The sequence below is a fragment of the Ranitomeya variabilis genome, chromosome 4 (genome assembly GCF_051348905.1).
Source record: "Ranitomeya variabilis isolate aRanVar5 chromosome 4, aRanVar5.hap1, whole genome shotgun sequence".
Classification (NCBI taxonomy): domain Eukaryota; kingdom Metazoa; phylum Chordata; class Amphibia; order Anura; family Dendrobatidae; genus Ranitomeya; species Ranitomeya variabilis.
Window position 1 is genome coordinate 719,841,769 of NC_135235.1, and position 21,566 is coordinate 719,863,334.

The 21,566-nt window shown below is 47.3% G+C and overlaps 1 protein-coding gene across 2 annotated transcripts in view; it reads left to right on the forward strand.

The window, feature by feature from the left end:
* The first annotated feature begins 6,965 nt into the window (after positions 1–6,965).
* Positions 6,966–21,566, forward strand: part of LOC143766625 (uncharacterized) — a 49,651-nt gene continuing 35,050 nt past the window's right edge. Inside the window, exons 1-6 of one of the 2 annotated variants that reach the window (XM_077254430.1) lie at positions 6,966–7,059; positions 16,800–16,877; positions 17,572–17,720; positions 17,850–18,029; positions 18,113–18,236; positions 18,312–18,409. In XM_077254430.1, coding sequence (XP_077110545.1) covers positions 17,643–17,720; positions 17,850–18,029; positions 18,113–18,236; positions 18,312–18,409 — 480 coding nt within the window. In that variant the 5' untranslated portion in view covers positions 6,966–7,059; positions 16,800–16,877; positions 17,572–17,642. Of the gene's footprint in view, positions 7,060–16,710; positions 16,933–17,571; positions 17,721–17,849; positions 18,030–18,112; positions 18,237–18,311; positions 18,410–21,566 lie in introns of those variants that run through there. The other variant, XM_077254431.1, reaches the window with a different exon arrangement.

Consider the following 21,566-nt stretch of genomic DNA (forward strand, 5'->3'; position numbering starts at 1 on the left):
AAAAACCCCACAAGTGACCCCATATTGGAAACTAGACCTCCCAAGGAACTGATCTAGATGTGTTGTGAGAACTTTGAACCCCAAAGTGTTTCACTACAGTTTATAACGCAGAGCCGTGAAAATAAATATTTTTTTTTCCATAAAAATTATTTTTTAGCCCCCAGTTTTGTATTTTACCAAGGGTAACAGGAGAAATTGGACCCCAAAAGTTGTTGTCCAATTTGTCCTGAGTATTCTGATACCCAATATGTGGGGGGGAACCACTGTTTGGGTGCATGGCAAAGCTCGGAAGGGAAGGAGCGCCATTTGGAATGCAGACTTAGATGGATTGGTCTGCAGGCATTACGCTGCATTTGCAGAGCCCCTGATGTACACAGAGCCGTGAAAATAAAAAATCCTTTTTTTTCCCACAAAAATGATTTTTAGCCCCCCAAATTTATATTTTCCCAAGGGTAACAAGAGAAATTGGACCCCAAAAGTTGTTGTCCAATTTGTCCCGAGTACGCTGATGCCCAATATGTTGGGGTAAACCCCTGTTGGAGCGCACAGGAAAGCTCGGAAGGGAAGGAGCACTGTTTTACTTTTTCAATGCAGAATTGGCTGGAATTGAAATCGGACGCCATGTCGTGTTTGGAGAGCCCCTGATGTGCCTAAATAGTGGAAACTCCCCAATTCTAACTGAAACCCTAATCCAAACACACCCCTAACCCTAATCCCAACGGTAACCCTAACCACACCCCTAACCCTGACACAACCCTAACTCTAATCCCAACCGTAAATGTAATCCAAGCCCTAACTTTAGCCCCAACCCTAACCTTAACCCTATCCCTAACCCTATCTCTAACCCTAGCCCTAACCGTAACCCTAGCCCTAACCGTAACCCTAGCCCTAATGGGAAAATGGACATAAATACATTTTTTAATCCTAAAGTGTATTGGATATTTTGGGACAATTATCAGTTATACAGCCCATCCGAGTTTATTACTATATTGCCACACTTTGGGAACAGAAATCGACCTACAGTGGGAGTTTTATGGCCCTTTATATGTTATGTAATCCCCAAGTATATTGGACATGCAGGGATAATTATCATACATTTTTAGCCCACCTGATTTTATTGCTATATTGCCGCACTTTAGTGACAGGGGTAGCCTGCAGTGTGGTTACAGTTTTATAGCCTTCTCTCTGGTGACACAAAAACATTTTTTTCCCTGTATATTATTAACCTAAAGTGTAAGGCACTATAATGGTATAAGCACATAAATATATATTTTTATTAGTTTTTAACTATAATAAATTTTTTATGGTTCTATTTTGTATATTTTTATATGTTTTTATATGTTTATGGTCTTAATAAAAGTCATGTTTTAATTTTGGATAAGCCCTTTTAGAACTGTTCTCCATATATAACTGCAACTGGTGATACATAATATGTACACAGGAATAGGTTAATCCAATATCGCAGCGAATAATTGCCTGGGAATACCTGACACATAGCGAGAAATTGGGTGTCCATATGCTGAGGGGTAACCCATGATCGCTATGTCTATATGGATGACAGGTAACAGTCAGAGGCATTTAGTCTCACGGGAGTGGAAACACAGCGGGGTGCAAGGTGCCTATATATGCGGGTGAAGACAGCGAGCGGTAACCCTGATGAAGAAGTGCGTGTCACTTTGAAACGCGTAGGTTAGAATTGGCCCAAACAGGCCTCCATAGGCCAGTGACGTCACTCACTGTTCTGCAGTGCCGGCCTTTTTTTCCACGTGTATCCAGGGACGCCACCGGCCGGGACGTCTCTGGCACTACATGTAGCACTTGCGATCTTCACCGCTAGCACCCATAGCCACTGACCTCGGCTAACGTTGACATCTATACACCTACCTCCTGTGTGGACGGGAACTGCCTCGAATCGGAACGCACATCTATGCGTGAGTACCGGACACCTAAATCTCAAAGCAAGCAGCCTAGCCGGTTAAGGTTCTACACACAGTAGGTGATTTTATGTCATTAGTATCAGCTATTGTTTTAATACTGCGCTAGTTGTACTGAGGCTGGGCTGACGCAGCCAGTAATAGGTGTAACACGCCAGTAAGGGAGTTGCGTGCATATATTTCTATACATATTTTTAACCGGACCGCTGATACGGTCAGTTCGTAGCCACTCATAGCGCCATATCTTTGATTGTTTTATACATTTTTTTAATTTTATTATTTTTCCCTAAGGGGGTGATGAAGGGGGGTTTAATTTACTTTTATAGGGTTTTTTATAGCGGATTTTTATGATTGGCAGCTGTCACACTAAAAGACGCTTTTTATAGCAAAAAAGTTTTTGCGTCTCCAAATTTTGAGATCTATAATTATTCCATATTTTGGTCCACAGAGTCATGTGAGGTCTTGTTTTTTGCGGGACGAGTTGACGTTTTTATTGTTGACATTTCCGGCACGTGACAGTTTTTGATCGCTTTTTATCCCGATTTTTGTGAGGCAGAATGACCAAAAACCAGCTATTCAGGAATTTCTTTTGGGAGGGGCGTTTATACCGTTCCACGTTTAGTAAAATTGATAAAGCATTTTTATTCTTCGGGTCAGTACGATTACAGCGATACCTCATTTATATCATTTTTTTATGTTTTGGCGCTTTTATACGATAAAATAATAATTTTTTCTATTAAATAGTTTTTGGCATCTCTTTATTCTGAGGACTATAACTTTTTTATTTTTTCTTTGACGGTGTGTGGCGGCTCGTTTTTTGCGGGACAAGATGACGTTTTCAGCGGTACCATGGTTATTTATATCCGTCTTTTTGATCGTGTGTTATTCCACTTTTTGTTCGGCTGTATGATAAAGCTTTTTTTGCCTCGTTTTTTTTTTTCCCTATGGTGTCCACTGAAGGGGTTAACTAGTGGGGCAGTTTTATAGGTTGGGTCGTTACGGACGCGGCGATACTAAATATGTGTACTTTTATTGTTTTGTCTTTTTTATTTAGATAAAGAAATGTATTTATGGGAATAATATATATTTTTTTATTTAGGATTTTTTTTTTTACACATGTGGAAATTTTTTTTTTTTTACATTTTTACTTTGTCCCAGGGGGGGACATCACAGATCGCTGATCTGACAGTTTGCACAGCACTCTGTCAGATCGGCGATCTGACTTACAGTGCTGCAGACTTACCAGCGCTTGCTCTGAGCAGGCACTTGGTAAGCCACCTCCCTCCCTGCAGGACCCGGATGCCGCGGCCATTTTGGATTCGGGCCTGCAGCAGGGAGGAGAGGTAAGAGACCCTCGCAGCAATGAGATCACGTCGCGTTGCTCCGGGGGTCTCAGGGAAGCACGCAGGGAGCCCCCTCCCTGCGCGATGCTTCCCTGTACCGCCGGCACACCGCGATCATGTTTGATCGCGGTGTGCCGGGGGATAATGAGCGCGGCCGATCGCGCTGGACGTACTATTCTGTCCTTGGGAATTAGGGCCCACCCCACATGGACGGAATAGTACGTCCAATGGCAGAAAGGGGTTAATCAAGATTTGTTTTATCCACACAATTCAATATTGTTTTCATTTCTATCCTCACTGTCCTCTTAGTTAAAAAGTAAGAAAGTGTTATTTTTTCTAACAGGTGTCTTTAAGAAGGTCTATCAGTGACGCAAAACTCAGACTGAATAGCCGATAGTACCCCACAATTCCAAGAAACGCCCTCACTTGCTTCTTGGGAAGTGGTTGCAGCCACTCTTGAATCGCCTCCATCTTGTTTATTTGTAGCTTAATTTCGCCCCTCCTAACGACATAGCCTAGGTACTTGGCATATTTTTTCGGAATTATGATGAACCCCGCATTTCTTAAAGCATCCATAACTGTCTGTACCTTTGGCAGATGACTAGCCCAGTCAGGCCTAAAGACCACAATGTCATCGAGGTACGCTGCGGCATCCTTCTTAGGCCGGGGTCACACTAGACCGTAATACGGACGAGTGCTATGCGATAAAAAATCGCATAGCACTCGGCCCAATGTTAATCTATGGTGCAGCTCCCATCATCCGATATTTTCTCCACCGTATTTCGGATCCGAGGGAACTCGCAGCAGGCTGCGATTGTCAGCGTATCTCGACCGAGACTCGCCAATGCAAGTCTATGGGGGCGAGAAAAAATCGGATTACACACGGACCATGCGTGTGCATTGCGAGAAATACGCAACGGTGTTCTATAGAAAAGCCGGTAATTCAATTGCCGGCTTTGCATTTCTCCTTCACGAACTCGACATGATATGAGACATGGTTTACATACAGTAAACCATCTCATATCCCCTTTTTTTTTGCACATTCCACACTACTAATGTTAGTAGTGTGTATGTGCAAAATTTCAGCGCTGTAGCTGCTAAAATAAAGGGTTAAATGGCGGAAAAAATTGGCGTGGGCTCCCGCGCAATTTTCTCCGCCAGAATGGTAAAGCCAGTGACTGACGGCAGATATTAATAGCCAGGAGAGGGTCCATGGTTATTGGCCCCCCCGTGGCTAAAAACATCTGCCCCCAGCCACCCCAGAAAAGGCACATCTGGAAGATGCGCCTATTCTGGCACTTGGCCACTCTCTTCCCACTCCCTGTAGCGGTGGGATATGGGGTAATGAAGGGTTAATGCCACCTTGCTATTGTAAGGTGACATTAAGCCAGATTAATAATGGAGAGGCGTCAATTATGACACCTATCCATTATTAATCCAATTGTATGAAAGGGTTAAAAAACACACACACACACACATGATTTAAAAGTATTTTAATGAAATAAACACAGCGGTTGTTTTAATAATTTATTGCTCTCTCAATCCATCAGCAACACCCTCGCTTGGAAAAATAATAAACGCACAAGATACATACCTTCTGATGTCCTATCACGTCCAACGAGGTAATCCATCTGAAGGGGTTAACTAATATTACAGGCACGAGCTGCGATAAACCACTCGCTCGTGCCTGTAATCCCCGGGTGCTGAAAGGAAAGCAGAGTGATCTGTACTTACATTGAGTCGCGGTGATGCGCCCCTGCTGGATGTTCTCATGAACTGCAGCCTGGGAACTTTTTCCCACGCTCCAGGTCATATGAGGACATCCACCAGGGGGCGCATCACCGCGACTGAAGGAAATGTAGGTCAATGACCTACATTTCATTCATTCGCCGGGGATTACAGGCACGGAGCACAGCTGCATTTGCAGGGCTCCTGCCTGTAAAATATTTTAACCCCTTCAGATCATGGATTACCTCGTGGGACATGACGGTTCAGCTGAGGGTATGTATCTTGTGCGTTTATTATTTTTCCAAGCGAGGGTGTTGCTGATGGATTGAGAGAGCAATAAAATACTGAAACAACCGCTGTGTTTATTTCATTAAAATAATTTTTAATAATGTGTGTGTTTTTTAACCCTTTCATACAATTGGATTAATAATGGATAGGTGTCATAATTGACGCCTCTCCATTATTAATCTGGCTTAATGTCACCTTACAATAGCAAGGTGGCATTAACCCTTCATTACCCCATATCCCACCGCTACAGGGAGTGGGAAGAGAGTGGCCAAGTGCCAGAATAGGCGCATCTTCCAGATGTGCCTTTTCTGGGGTGGCTGGGGGCAGATGTTTTTAGCCACGGGGGGGCCAATAACCATGGACCCTCTCCTGGCTATTAATATCTGCCCTCAGTCACTGGCTTTACCACTCTGGCGGAGAAAATTGCGCGGGAGCCCACGCCAATTTTTTCCACCATTTAACCCTTTATTTTAGCAGCTACAGTGCTGAAATTTTGCACATACACACTACTAACATTAGTAGTGTGGAATATGCAAAAAAAAAGGGGGATATGAGATGGTATACTGTATGAAAACCATGTCTCATCATGTCGGGTTTAGGCAGGAGAAATGCAAAGCCGGCAATTGAATTACCGGCTGTTCACAGATATCGCGCTGAATGAAATATAAGTACAGAATATATATATATATATGTGTCTCAATGACATATATATATATATATATATATATATACTGTATATATGTTTTCCCGAACATTTGAGCACATAAATCCATTAGATGTCGGTTTTGCAAGCTTGCGATAAAATCTCGGCATACGGATGCCATACGGATGTCACACGGATCATTTGATGCGAGGAAATCGCATCCTCGCACTGCACACGGATCACTGTTTTTGAAACATTTGTGCGATTCTCGGCCGTGAAAAACGGACCGTTTTTTTATACGTTAAGTGTGTCCCCGGCCTTATGCAGAGTCAGGATCCGATCCATCGCCCTCTTGAAGGTTACCGTGGCCCACTGAAGACCGAAGGACATTCTGGTGTATTGAAAACCCCCATCAGGCATCGAGAAGTCCATCTTCTCCTTGACACTATGGGACATGGGGATTTACCAATAACCCTTCGTCAGGTCTAGGGTTGTAATGTACCTTGTGGGACCAAGTCTCTCAATGAGCTCGTCCACATAAGACATCGGGTATGCATCAAATCTTTAGACTTCATTCAGCTTGCTGTAGTCGTTGCAGAACCGCCACTCACCATCAGGCTTTGGCACGAGGAAGACTGGACTCCATCATCCACTTTTCGACTCCTCTATCTCCCCGAGATCTAGCATCCTCTTCACCTCATTTGAAATCACCTCCTGACATGATTCTGGAATTCTATAGGGCTTGAGGTTCACCCTGACATGCGGTCCTGTTAACATGTCGTGCAGTGGCGTAACGACCACGGTCGCAGGGGTCGCAGCTGCGACGGGGCCCGGAGTGCTTAGGGGCCCCTAAGAAGAGCTACAAAATGGGCCGCAGGCCCTTTAAATAAATCTTCTTTACAGGCCCTGGTGCGCGTGCAGGCTCTCAGTGCGTGCGCGATCACGGGTGGGACTGCACTTGTCCCACAGCAGAGCCCCTCCACCGCAGAGAGCACACCACAGATATTGCTGCCGCTGCTCTGTGCGCACAGGACCTGTGATGACGTCACAGGAGGAGGGGAGGAGTCGGAGTCACATAATCAAAGAGGTAGTGCAGTGCTGGTTGTCGTAGTCCTGGAGGAGAGTAAGTTTTTGTGTGAGGTCAGGAGGGGTTTGTGTGGATGTAGCAGAGCAGTGTGTGTATGAGGTGTACGGAGTGGAGCCGGGTGTGTGCAAGGTGTATGGAGCGGAGCCGGGTGTGTGCAAGGTGTAAGGAGCGGAGCCGTGTGTGTATGAGGTGTACGGAGCGGAGCCGGGTGTGTGCAAGGTGTAAGGAGCGGAGCCGGGTGTGTGCGAGGTGTATGGAGCGGAGCCGTGTGTGTATGAGGTGTACGGAGCGGAGCCGGGTGTGTGCGAGGTGTACGGAGCGGAGCCATGGGTGTATGAGGTGTACAGAGCAGAGCCGGGTGTGTATGAGGTGTACGGAGCGGAGCCGGGTGTGTATGAGGTGCACAGAGCGGAGCGGGGTGTGTGCAAGGTGTAAGGAGCGGAGCCGTGTGTGTATGAGGTGCACAGAACGGAGCCGGGTGTGTGCAAGGTGTAAGGAGCGGAGCCGTGTGTGTACATAGTTACATAGTTACATAGTTATTGAGGTTGAAGGAAGACTTTAAGTCCATCTAGTTCAACCCATAGCCTAACCTAACATGCCCTAACATGTTGATCCAGAGGAAGGCAAAAAAAACCCATGTGGCAAGGAGTAACTCCACCATGGGGAAAAAATTCCTTCCCGACTCCACATACGGCAATCAGACTAGTTCCCTGGATCAACGCCTTATCAAGGAATCTAGTGTATATACCCTGTAATATTATACTTTTCCAGAAAGGTATCCAGTCCCCTCTTAAATTTAATTAATGAATCACTCATTACAACATCATACGGCAGAGAGTTCCATAGTCTCACTGCTCTTACAGTAAAGAATCCGCGTCTGTTATTATGCTTAAACCTTCTTTCCTCCAGACGTAGAGGATGCCCCCTTGTCCCTGTCTCAGGTCTATGATTAAAAAGATCATCAGAAAGGTCTTTGTACTGTCCCCTCATATATTTATACATTAAAATAAGATCACCCCTTAGTCTTCGTTTTTCCAAACTAAATAGCCCCAAGTGTAATAACCTATCTTGGTATTGCAGACCCCCCAGTTCTCTAATAACCTTGGTCGCTCTTCTCTGCACCCGCTCTAGTTCAGCTATGTCTTTCTTATACACCGGAGACCAGAACTGTGCACAGTATTCTAAGTGTGGTCGAACTAGTGACTTGTATAGAGGTAAAATTATGTTCTCCTCATGAGCATCTATGCCTCTTTTAATACATCCCATTATTTTATTTGCCTTTGTAGCAGCTGCCTGACACTGGCCACTGAATATGAGTCTGTCATCCACCCATACACCCAGGTCTTTTTCATTGATGGTTTTGCCCAGAGTTTTAGAATTAAGCACATAGTTATACATCTTATTACTTCTACCCAAGTGCATGACCTTACATTTATCCCCATTAAAACTCATTTGCCATTTATCAGCCCAAGCTTCTAGTTTACATAAATCATCCTGTAATATAAAATTGTCCTCCCCTGTATTGATTACCCTACAGAGTTTAGTGTCATCTGCAAATATTGAAATTCTACTCTGAATGCCCCCTACAAGGTCATTAATAAATATGTTAAAAAGAAGAGGGCCCAATACTGACCCCTGTGGTACCCCACTGCTAACCGCGACCCAGTCCGAGTGTGCTCCATTAATAACCACCCTTTGTTTCCTATCCCTGAGCCAGCTCTCAACCCACTTACACATATTTTCCCCTATCCCCATTACTCTCATTTTATGTATCAACCTTTTGTGTGGCACCGTATCAAAAGCTTTGGAAAAGTCCATATACACTACGTCCACTGGGTTCCCTTGGTCCAGTCCGGAACTTACCTCTTCATAGAAGCTGATCAAATTAGTCTGACATGAGCGGTCCCTAGTAAACCCGTGCTGATACTGGGTCATGAGGTTATTCCTCTTCAGATACTCCAGTATAGCATCCCTTAGAATGCCCTCCAGGATTTTACCCACAGTAGAGGTTAAACTTACTGGCCTATAATTACCGAGTTCAGTTTTTGCCCCTTTTTTGAATATTGGCACCACATTTGCTATACGCCACTCCTGTGGTACAGACCCTGTTATTATGGACTCTTTAAAGATTAAAAATAATGGTCTATCAATGACTGTACTTAGTTCCTGCAGTACTCGGGGGTGTATCCCATCCGGGCCCGGAGATTTGTCAATTTTAGTTATTTTTAGACGCCGCTGTACTTCCTGCTGGGTTAAGCAGGTGACATTTAATGGGGAATTTTTATCACTAGTCATATTGGCTGCCATGGGATTTTCTTTTGTAAATACTGATGAAAAAAAGTCATTTAGCAGATTGGCTTTTTCCTCATCCTCATCCACCATTTCACCCAGACTATTTTTAAGGGGGCCAACACTGTCATTTTTTAGTTTCTTACTATTTATATAGTTAAAGAATATTTTGGGATTATTTTTACTCTCTCTGGCAATGAGTCTCTCTGTCTCAATCTTTGCTGCCTTGATTTGCTTTTTACAGAATTTATTTAATTTTCTGTATTTATTTAATGCCTCATCACTACCTACTTCCTTTAATTCTCTAAATGCTTTCTTTTTGTTCCTTATTGCGCCCCTAACAGCTCTATTTAGCCATATTGGTTTCCTCCTATTTCTAGTATGTTTATTCCCATACGGTATATACTGTGCACAGGTCCTATCCAGGATGCTAATAAACGTCTCCCATTTTCTTTGTGTATTTTTGTGTCTCAGGATATCGTCCCAGTTAATTGCACCAAGATCCTCTCTCATCCGTTGGAAATTTGCCCTCCTGAAGTTTAGTGTCCTTGTCACCCCCCTACTACCCATCTTATTAAAGGTTACATGAAAACTTATTATTTTATGATCACTAGTCCCCAAGTGACCCCCAACCCTTATATTTGATATGCGGTCTGGCCTGTTGGTTAATATTAGGTCTAGCAGTGCCCCCCTCCTTGTTGGGTCCTGAACCAGCTGTGAAAGGTAATTGTCTCTCATAGTTGTCAAAAACCGATTACCTTTGCTGGAACTGCAGGTTTCTGTTCCCCAATCTATTTCAGGGTAGTTGAAGTCCCCCATAATAATGACTTCTCCTTGAGTCGCAGCTTCATCTATTTGCTTTACGAGGATATTCTCCATTGCTTCCATTATTTTTGGAGATTTATAACAAACCCCTATCAGTAATTTATTATTTTTTCCCCCTCCTCTTATCTCCACCCACAGGGACTCCACATTTTCATTAAATTCACCTATATTATCACGCAGGATGGGTTTTAAGGAAGATTTTACATATAGACACACCCCTCCCCCTCGCTTATCTGTACGGTCATTTCTGAACAGGCTATAGCCCTGCAAGTTAACAGCCCAGTCATGGCTCTCATCCAGCCACGTCTCAGATATCCCCACCATGTCATAATTATGCTCCAACAACATTAGTTCTAATTCGTCCATTTTGTTGGCGAGGCTTCTGGCATTAGTATACATGCACTTGATGTTACTCTCTGTACCTCTATTATTTCTTAAATTATTAACTGTTCTAACCCCACCCCCCATGCCACCGCCACCCCCAACTTCCTTATTTGTGCCCAGCTCTCTATCTGCACTATCTTCCCCTCCTATAAAATGAATACCCTCCCCCCCAATCCCTAGTTTAAACACTCCTCCAACCTTCTAACCATTTTGTCCCCCAGCACAGCTGCCCCTTCCCCATTGAGGTGCAGCCCGTCCCTAGCGTAGAGCCTGTAGCCCACTGAGAAGTCGGCCCAGTTCTGCAGGAACCCAAACCCCTCCTTCCTACACCAATTCTTGAGCCACTTATTAACCTCCCTAATCTCCCGTTGCCTCTCTGGCGTGGCACGTGGTACAGGCAGTATTTCGGAAAATACCACGTTGGAGGTCCTTGCTTTCAGCTTGCAGCCTAATTCCCTGAAATCATCTTTAAGGACCTTCCACCTACCTCTAACTTTGTCATTTGTGCCAATGTGCACCATGACTGCTGGGTCCTCACCAGCCCCTCCCAGTAATCTGTCCACCCGATCAGCGATGTGTCGGACTCGAGCGCCAGGTAGGCAGCACACCGTCCGACGATCCCTGTCTTTGTGACAGATTGCCCTATCTGTTCCCCTAATAATTGAGTCCCCCACTACCAGCACCTGTCTGGCCTGCCCTGCTCTCCTATTTCCCTCCTTACTGGAGCAGTCACTCCTCCGGCTTTCAGAGGACATGCCTGGCTGCAGCAGTGCTACCCCTGTACTGGCACCCCCCTCATCTGCCAACTTAGCAAACTTATTGGGGTGTGCCAGATCAGGACTAGCCTCCCTGGCACTCTTCCCTCTACCCCGCCTTCTATCTGTCACCCAGCTAACTGCCACACTGTCCTGTGTATGTGTATGAGGTGTACGGAGCGGAGCCGGGTGTGTGCAAGGTGTATGGAGCGGAGCCGGGTGTGTACAAGGTGTAAGGAGCGGAGCCGGGTGTGTGCAAGGTGTAAGGAGCGGAGCCGGGTGTGTATGAGGTGTACAGAGCGGAGCCGGGTGTGTGCAAGGTGTATGGAGCGGAGCCGTGTGTGTATGAGGTGTACAGAGCGGAGCCGTGTGTGTATGAGGTGTACAGAGCGGAGCCGGGTGTGTATGAGGTGTACGGAGCGGAGCCGGGTGTGTGCGAGGTGTATGGAGCAGAGCCGTGTGTGTATGAGGTGTACAGAGCGGAGCGGGGTGTGTGCAAGGTGTATGGAGCAGAGCCGTGTGTGTATGAGGTGTACGGAGCAGAGCCGGGTGTGTGCAAGGTGTATGGAGCGGAGCCGGGTGTGTGCAAGGTGTAAGGAGCGGAGCCGGGTGTGTATGAGGTGTACAGAGCGGAGCCGGGTGTGTGCAAGGTGTATGGAGCGGAGCCGTGTGTGTATGAGGTGTACAGAGCGGAGCCGTGTGTGTATGAGGTGTACAGAGCGGAGCCGTGTGTGTATGAGGTGTACAGAGCGGAGCCGTGTGTGTATGAGGTGTACAGAGCGGAGCCGGGTGTGTATGAGGTGTACAGAGCGGAGCCGTGTGTGTATGAGGTGTACGGAGCGGAGCCGGGTGTGTGCGAGGTGTACGGAGCGGAGCCGTGTGTGTATGAGGTGTACGGAGCGGAGCCGGGTGTGTGCGAGGTGTATGGAGCGGAGCCGTGTGTGTATGAGGTGTACAGAGCGGAGCCGGGTGTGTATGAGGTGTACAGAGCGGAGCCGTGTGTATATGAGGTGTACGGAGCGGAGCCGGGTGTGTGAAAGGTGTACGGAGCGGAGCCGTGTGTATGAGGTGTACGGAACGGAGCCGTGTTTATGAGGTGTACGGAGCGGAGCCGTGTGTATGAGGTGTACGGAGCGGAGCCGTGTGTATGAGGTGTACGGAGCGGAGCCGTGTGTATGAGGTGTACGGAGCGGAGCCGTGTGTATGAGATGTACGGAGCGGAGCCGTATGTACGAGGTGTACGGAGCTGAGCCGGGTGTGTGCAAGGTGTATGGAGCGATGCCGTGTGTGTACGGAGCGGAGCTGGGTGTGTACAAGGTGTACGGAGTGGAGCCATGTATGCAAGGTGTATGGAGCTGAGCCGGGTGTGTGCGAGGTGTACGGAGCTGATCCGGGTGTGTGTGAGGTGTATGGAGCGGTGCCGTGTGTGTACGAGGTGTACGGAGCGGAGCCATGTGTGTACGAAGTGTACGGAGCGGAGCCGTGTGTGTATGAGGTGTACGGAGTGGAGCTGGGTGTGCAAGGTGTATGGAGCGGAATCATGTGTGTACAAGGTGTACGGAGCGGAGCCGGGTGTGTGTAAGGTGTATCGAGCGGTGCCGTGTGTGTACGAGGTGTACGGAGCGGAGCTGGTTGTGTACGAGGTGTACGGAGCGGAGCTGGGTGTGTACAAGGTGTACGGAGTGGAGCCGTGTGTGCAAGGTGTATGGAGCGGAATCGTGTGTGTACGAGGTGTACGGAGCGGAGCTGGTTGTGTACGAGGTGTACGGAGCGGAGCTGGGTGTGTACAAGGTGTACGGAGTGGAGCCGTGTGTGCAAGGTGTATGGAGCGGAATCGTGTGTGTACGAGGTGTACGGAGCGGAGCCGGGTGTGTACGAGGTGTATGGAGCGGAGCTGGGGGTGTACGGAGTGGAGCCGCGTGTGTACAGACCGCAGCTGCATGTGTACGAGGTGTACGGAGCAGAGCCGCGTGTGTATGGAGCAGAGCCGCGTGTGTACGAGGTGTATGGAGCGGAGCCGCATGTGCAAGGTGTATGGAGCTCAGCGGCGTGTGTAGGAGTAACTATGTGTGGCCATTATACTGTAGGCAATATCATATGTGGCCATTGTACAGTATGGAGCACTATGTGTGGCCATTATACAGTATGGAGCATCGTGTGGCCATTGTATAGTATGGAGCACTGTGTGGCTATTAGGGCTGTCCCACACGTCCAGATAATTCCGATACCGGAAAAAATCGGTACCGGAGTTATCCGTGTCCGTGTGCCCGTGAGCTCACGTAGGCCATACGTGCGGCACACGTGTGCCGCCCGTGTGCCGAGGTGGTACCACACGGAGTTTGCAGGAGACAGCGCTAAAGTTTAGCGCTGTCCCCTGCATCGTGCTGAATCCGCGATTCATATCTTCCCTGCAGCAGCGTTTGCTGCATAGAAGATATGAATAATAGTGTTTAAAAGAAAGATCTATGTCTCCCCCGCCCCCCACCCCCTGTGCGCTCACCCGCTTCGCTCGTTGGCTGTCGCTGCTTCCTGTCCTGGCCGCGGCTTCTACTGTATGCGGTCACTTGGGGCCGCTCATTTACAGTCATGAATAGGCGGCTCCACCTCCAATAGGGGTGGAGCCGCCTATTCATGAGTGTAAATGAGCGGCCCCACGTGACCGCATACAGGAGAAGCCGCGGCACCGGCCAGGAAGCAGCAACAGCCAACGAGGGAAGCGGGTGAGTATTTTTAGAACAGCGGGGGGGCGCACAGGGGGTGGGGGGGCGCAGAGGGGGTGGGAGGGCGCGGGACACATAGATCTTTCTTTTAAACACTATTCATATCTTCTATGCAGCAAACGCTGCTGCATAGAGGATATGAATCGCGGCTTCAGCACCATGTGGGGGGACAGCGCTTACTGTAGCGCTGTCTCCTGCACGCACACGGACCCCAGACGGAGAACGTCCGTGTGAGGTCCGTGTTTTACACGGACCCATTGACTTTAATGGGTCCGTGTAATACGTGCGCTCCCACGAACACTGACATGTCTCCGTGTTTGGCACACGGAGACACGGTCCGCAAAAAATAAATGATATCTGAAAAGATGCATTGATTTTAATGGGTCTACGTGTGTCAGTGTCTCCGGTACGTGAGGAAACTGTCACCTCACGTACTGGAGACACTGACGTGTGAAACCGGCCTTACACAGTATGGAGCACCATGGGTTGTCATTATACAGTATGGAGCACCATGTGTGGCTATTATACAGTATGGAGCATCATGTGTGGCCATTATACAGTATGGAGCATCATGTGTGGCATTATACAGTATGGAGCATCATGTGTGGCCATTATACAGTATGGAGCACCATGTGTGGCCATTGTACAGTATGGAGCACTGTGTGGCTATTATACAGTATGGAGCATCATGTGTGGCCATTATACAGTATGGAGCATCATGTGTGGCCATTATACAGTATGGAGCATCATGTGTGGCCATTATACAGTATGGAGCATCATGTGTGGCCATTATACAGTATGGAGCATCATGTGTGGCCATTATACAGTATGGAGCACCATGTGCGGTCATTATACAGTATGGAGCATCATGTGTGGCCATTATACAGTATGGAGCACCATGTGCGGTCATTATACAGTATGGAGCATCATGTGCAGCCAGTATACAGTATGGAGCATCATGTGCAGCCAGTATACAGTATGGAGCATCATGTGTGGCCATTATACAGTATGGAGCATCATGTGTGGCATTATACAGTATGGAGCATCATGTGTGGCATTATACAGTATGGAGCATCATGTGTGGCCATTGTACAGTATGGAGCACTGTGTGGCTATTATACAGTATGGAACATCATGTGTGGCCATTATACACTATGGAGCACCATGTGTGGCCATTGTACAGTATGGAGCACTGTGTGGCTATTATACAGTATGGAGCATCATGTGTGGCCATTATACAGTATGGAGCACCATGTGTGGCCATTATACAGTATGGAGCATCATGTGTGGCCATTATACAGTATGGAGCACCATGTGTGGCCATTGTACAGTATGGAGCACTGTGTGGCCATTATACAGTATGGAGCACCATGTGGGGCCATTATACAGTATGGAACATCATGTGTGTCCATATTTTTTTGTTTATAATTATTGTTTATGAAACAGTGTTATCAGCAGTGCTAAATGGGTGTGGTTGGGATGTGGATTTGGGTGTGACTAGTTGTGAAATGGGTGTGGTCAGAGGTGTGGCCTAAAATTTGCCACGACCCGCTGCACGCGCCGCAAACTTTGTCCCTCTTTCCCTTTTTCAAAAGTTGGGAGGTATGGAGTACACATGTCATGTACTCTGCGGGCAGGAGCTTAGAGATGTGGGACCCATGCACCAATTTATGGGATGCAGTTTTCTGGCTGGGTGCGGCCATCCCATAATGATCCCCCATAGCCACAGAGCAAATATTATAGCCATATGCATAGTGGAGCAGAGTCTGGCTAGCTGCAGACATCCCATAATGATCCCACATAGCCACAGAACACATATTTTAGTCATACACATACCCAGCCCACGACTAATTCTGTAATGGTGCATGTACTACTAACGCAGATGACGTTTGTGTGTCGCAATTTCTAATTCACCTATATATTTTGGTATGGGGGGCCCCATTTGAAAGTTCGCATCGGGGCCCATAACTTTGTAGTTACGCCACTGGGCATATGGGTGTATACAGCGTATACAGGGGGGTCTCTGACCGAAGCTGGGGGTATACAGGTGTATACAGTGTACACAGAGGTGTCTGAGACTGAAGCTGGGGGTATACGGGTGTATACAGTGTACACAGAGTGGTATGCGGCTGAAGCTGGGGGTATACAGAGTACACATAGGGGACTGCGACCGAAGCTAGGGGTATACGGTTGGTCAGTACACAGGACCACATACAAACAGGGCTCCGCTCAGTACATGCCCGCCTCTGCTCCGTACACACACAGCTCCGCTCCATACACCTCGTACACACACGGCTCCGCTCCGTACACCTCGTACACACACGGCTCCGCTCTGTACACCCCGTACACACACGGCTCCGCTCCGTACACCTCGTACACACACGGCTCCGCTCCGTACACCTCGTACACACACGGCTCCGCTCCATACACCTCGTACACACACGGCTCCGCTCCGTACACCTCGTACACACACGGCTCCGCTCCGTACACCTCGTACACACACGGCTCCGCTCCATACACCTCGTACACACACGGCTCCGCTCCATACACCTCGTACACACACGGCTCTGCTACATCCACACTGTAAACCCCTCCTGACCCCACACATAAACTTCCCCTCATCCAGCACCATGACAACCAGCACAGCAGAGTCCTGCATACACTGAGGCCCCTGATCATGTGACCCCTGACTCCTCCCCTCCTGTGACCTCATCACAGGTCCTGTGCGCACAGAGCAGCCGTAGAAATCTCAGGCCACGGTGGTCTCCCCCAACTTCTGCTCTTTCTCCTTCATTTCTTGCAGGGGCCGCAGTGGATTTCATCCTGGATCCATAGAGCCGAGTAGAGGAGCGATGTTCCTTCAGTCTGAGGGGAATTGATGGTGATATTTGTCCAGCGGCCACTGTACCGAGTAAATCCCACCAGGACTGTAGCAGGTAAAGACCCCAATATCCACCGGTGTCCCTTCTAATGGGGGAAAGTACCAAAGAAAACCATCATATCCGGAGAAATAAACCCCGTACATGGAGACATTGGCCTCAGATATCTCCGGTCTTGTTCTTACCGACAATCTCCTATAAAAGCCTCAAACTTCTGTGTGTGACTCAGAGCTGAGATCTAACGTGATAGAAGATTCCAGTGCGGTGAAGACGGGAAACCTCCATATAGAGGCCGGTGGGGATGGAGTCAGTGACCGACTCTGGACAGATCTGTTCCTAGAGCCGCAGTAGGAGATGGAGATGTCGTCCTCATCATGGAGTCGTTATTTCTCCTGTCACGTGTAATGAATATCTCCTGCAGTATTACTAATGCCGATTCCAGGGTCGGGAAATGAGGCGAGAATTAGCGTTATGGAAGATGAGTCTATGAGGAACGTATTCAGCTGCCGACTCCGAGGGAGAAACTGCTTGTTGTCTGTGGCCTAAATATATAGGTTTTATTAGTAGATGGAAAGAAGGAAACTAAATACTGTAAAATAATAAATCTCCTCATATGTTTCCCTTATTATCTCCAGTAATTGTATTATTACACAGGATTCTTATGATGTTACATCGGCTCATCTTCTTCTCATTCAGGTCTCTACAATATCGGATCCTCTCAGTGAAGATCTTCTATATAAGAGAATTTCCTGATTTACCCATCAAGGATGGATATGGACAGAGACAAGATGGCGGAGAGGATATTACACCTCACCCTAGAGATCCTCTTCCGGCTTACTGGAGAGGTGAGAGATTCTGATGACGTCACATTACATCATTCTTATCTATGGGAATAACGGACAGACAGAACTGGAGAGGTGAGGACTCTGGAAAGGTCTGTAGTGAGATTTATTAATGTGTCTCTCCATAACCAGGATTACACAGTAGTGAAGAAGACCTCTAGTGAGCGCTGTCAGGACCCTGTGTCTGAGGGACGGGGAAGACCCCTGAGCCCAATCACGGGGCCTCCACCTCACCCCCTGATCCATGAGGACATCAATGACCAGAAGATCCTAGAACTCACCTACAAGATGATTGAGCTGCTGACTGGAGAGGTGACACTGCTGGGAATGCTGGGATATTATACAGTAACAATATGAAGGGATCGGGGGGATGACGGTATCATTGTATGTGTCAGGTTCCTATAAGGTGTCAGGATGTCACTGTCTATTTCTCCATGGAGGAGTGGGAGTATCTAGAAGGACACAAAGATCTGTACAAGGACGTCATGATGGAGGTTCCCCAGCCCCTCACATCACCAGGTGATAGAACTAAATACTGACGGCCTATAATTATCCGTGAAGAATGAATTCAGTCCCTGTATGTGTTTCCTCCAGATCTTTCCAGTAAGAGGACAACACCAGAGAGATGTCCCCGTCCTCTTCTTCCACGGGACTGTAAACAGGAAGATCCCAATGTTCCTCAGGATCATCAGGTAGATGGAGAGAAGGTGTCATGAGATCTCCCTTAGGCCGGTTTCACACTTCCGTTTATTTCCGGTCCTGGAAAACCCAATACCGGAGATGTCCGTGTATGTAATACTTGCGGCACACGTGTGGCAAACATGTGCTGCCTCAGTATCACACAGACGGCCGCTGGGGAAGAAGTGCTACTGTAAGGGCTCCTTTTCACTTGCGACACATACGGCCGTGTCGCGCAGGTTAAAACCCTGCTCTGGTGCCGGCACTTCGGAGCGGAGCGTGCAACTCCATATGTTGCTATGCGGCCGCACGCTCCGCTCTGGAGTGCCTGCGCCAGAGGAGGGTTTTAACCTGCGAGACTCGGACGTATGTCTCGCAAGTGAAAAGGAGCCCTAAGTGCTTTTCCCCAGTGGCGGGTGTTGAAGACGGCTCTCATCGTTCTCCCCTGCTCTGCCGGCGATCGGCAGGAGCAGAAGAGAATGATGAGTTATATTAAAGTCTGAACGATGACAGCAGGTGGGGCTTTTGGGACTCTTACTCCCGTCATCCGACACTTGCTGCCGCTAATAACAGTGACAGCAGGAGCGGATGATCGGGGTATTCCTCAGCTTCCACTTGCGATATAATGAAATGAATTAATGAAAAACCCGGTGTGGGTTCCCCCCTATTTTCTTGAACCAACCTGGCAAATATCACAGCTGGGGGCTGCAACCCTCAGCTGTCAGCTTCAGCAAGGCTGGTTATCAAGAATAGAGGGTGTGAAGATCTGAGGCTGTGGGTTATAAAAATCACCTAGGCAGGTTAACGATGCAACTAATTTTTTTTAATCCATACATCCATGGTTGTACAACAAATCCAGGTAGATGGCCAACATACAATGTCCTCAGTCCACAAGTTCCCAATCTGAGATCGGTAGTTCCACTGGCTCCATACCAGGCGATGCCCACTGTCTCCCAACTTTTGGTTGGCCCACAGATTTTGTATCTCCAGCTGCTATAGTTTGCAGTCACAGCCTATGTTCCTCCAGACGATGGATATCCAGACCGTAGCTCATGGATACTCCTCCAGCCAACAATCTCCAAAGCTCCATAGATCATCCATCCATTCCAGCTTGGATCCTCTTCCATCGAAATCCCTCCAACAACTGCCTGATTCAACCCTATGTCTTTTTCTCCTGCCCCCTTAAACATTTTCCTTTAGCTCACAGAACAAGGCATATTCCATCAGCTGGGACTGTATGTGAGACCTCCCGTGGTGATGGTCCCCTGAGTCTACTATCCCCACCCACACAATGGGCCTAGGTTTGGGAGTACAGTAGGAGTGAAACCTTGATACAAATGAGATTGATAGTCTGTCCTTGGGTTCACATAAACTCTAGCCTGCTCGTCTTCCTCTGCTGACTGCCACTGAATAGAAACATTGATTCCTGAGCATGAACTGATGAGCAAGAAAATCACTAATAAAACAGCAAGAAAATCACTAATAAAACACATCAAGCAAAGTAACTATTAAAGTACAATAATATTGATGTAACCGGTGGTCCGTGCTGGAAAAAATCTTTATGTCTTAGAGTTGTGGACTCCGCTCTACATCCATTTGTCCTATAGTCTTTAGTAAGCGGCCATATCCTCACACTGAGGTCCCCATGCTGTGTTTTTTTTTAAATAGTTTAATAAATCATTTAAAAAAAATGGCATGGGGTCCCCGCATTATTGCCAACCTGCCTTGTTAAAGCACACAGTTGGGGTCTTGTATTCTCATGCTGGTAAGGGGCCATTGCTTTTGGCCCCCCTCCAGCCTAAAAACGGCAGCCCACAGCTGCCCAGAAAAGGCGCATCTATTAGATGCACCAATTCTGGTGCTTTGCCCAGGTCTTCCCACTTGCCCTGTAGCGGTGGCAATTGGGGTTAATATTTGTGGGGTTGATGTCACCTTTGTATTGTCAGGTGACATCAAGCCCATGGCTTAGTAATGGAGAAGTGTCTATAAAACACCTATCCATTACTAATCCTATAGTTATGCAGTATGTAAATAAAGACACAGCCAGAATAAAATCCTTTAATTGAAAAAATGACACAGACTCCTTTATAATCTCAATGATACCATACTTACTGCATTGTCTAATTCCACCGAAGACCTCGACCTATAATAAAAGTAAAATAAAAAAAATAGAATTATTCTTACCGTTAATTCGGTTTCTAGTAACCCACCACGACAGCACACCTGGAGGATGTTACCCCTTTCCTAATAGGGACAGGAAATGACAAGAGGTCCCTCATCCTCCCCCTCAGTGTTATTATAAAGGACCACAGGAGAAGGAATGCTTCAAATTAAATTTATTCTTTTCAGAACATATCCTTAAGCAAAGGGAGGGATTACTCCTGCTGTCGTGGTGGGTTACTAGAAACCGAATTTAACGGGAAGAATAATTCTATTTTCTCTAGTAACCCCCCACGACAGCACACCTGGAGCAGTACCCAAGAGTAATCTCTTAGGGAGGGACTATAGCTCTAAGGACTTTTTCTCCGAAGGCTAAGTCTTCCTTTGACATCAGGTCTACCCTGTAATGTTTGGAAAATGTATGGACCGAGGACCACGTAGCAGCTCTGCATATTTGCTCCATGGAAGCACTGGCTTTCTCGGCCCAGGAGACAGCTGTTGCTCTGGTAGAATGAGCTGTGAATTTTTCTGGCGGTGGAAGGCCTTGGATCTGATAAGCCTCCAAGATTGCTCTCTTGATCCAATTGGCAATTGTAGATTTGGAAGTCTTCTTTCCCTTATTCTGGCCAAGAAGGTGAATAAACAGATTCTGATCCTTTCTAATCTTCTCTGAAGCTTGAAGATAATAAAGTACCGTTCTCCGAACATCCAAAGTATGAAACTGTTCCTCTTCTTCATTTTTTGGTTCCTGATAAAAGGAGGGGAGAATTATCTCCTGCGACTTGTGAAAATCATAGACGACTTTTGGGAGAAAGGATGGATCCAATCGCAGGATAAGCCTGTCCTGTAGAACCTTCATGTAGGGCTCATTGATTGACAGGGCTTGAAGCTCACCAACTCTTCTGGCTGTAGTTATCGCTACTAGAAAGGTGGTCTTCCAGGCGAGTCTATCCATACTTATTGATGACAAGGGCTCAAAAGGTGGAAGTGTAAGTCCTTTTAGGACTATAT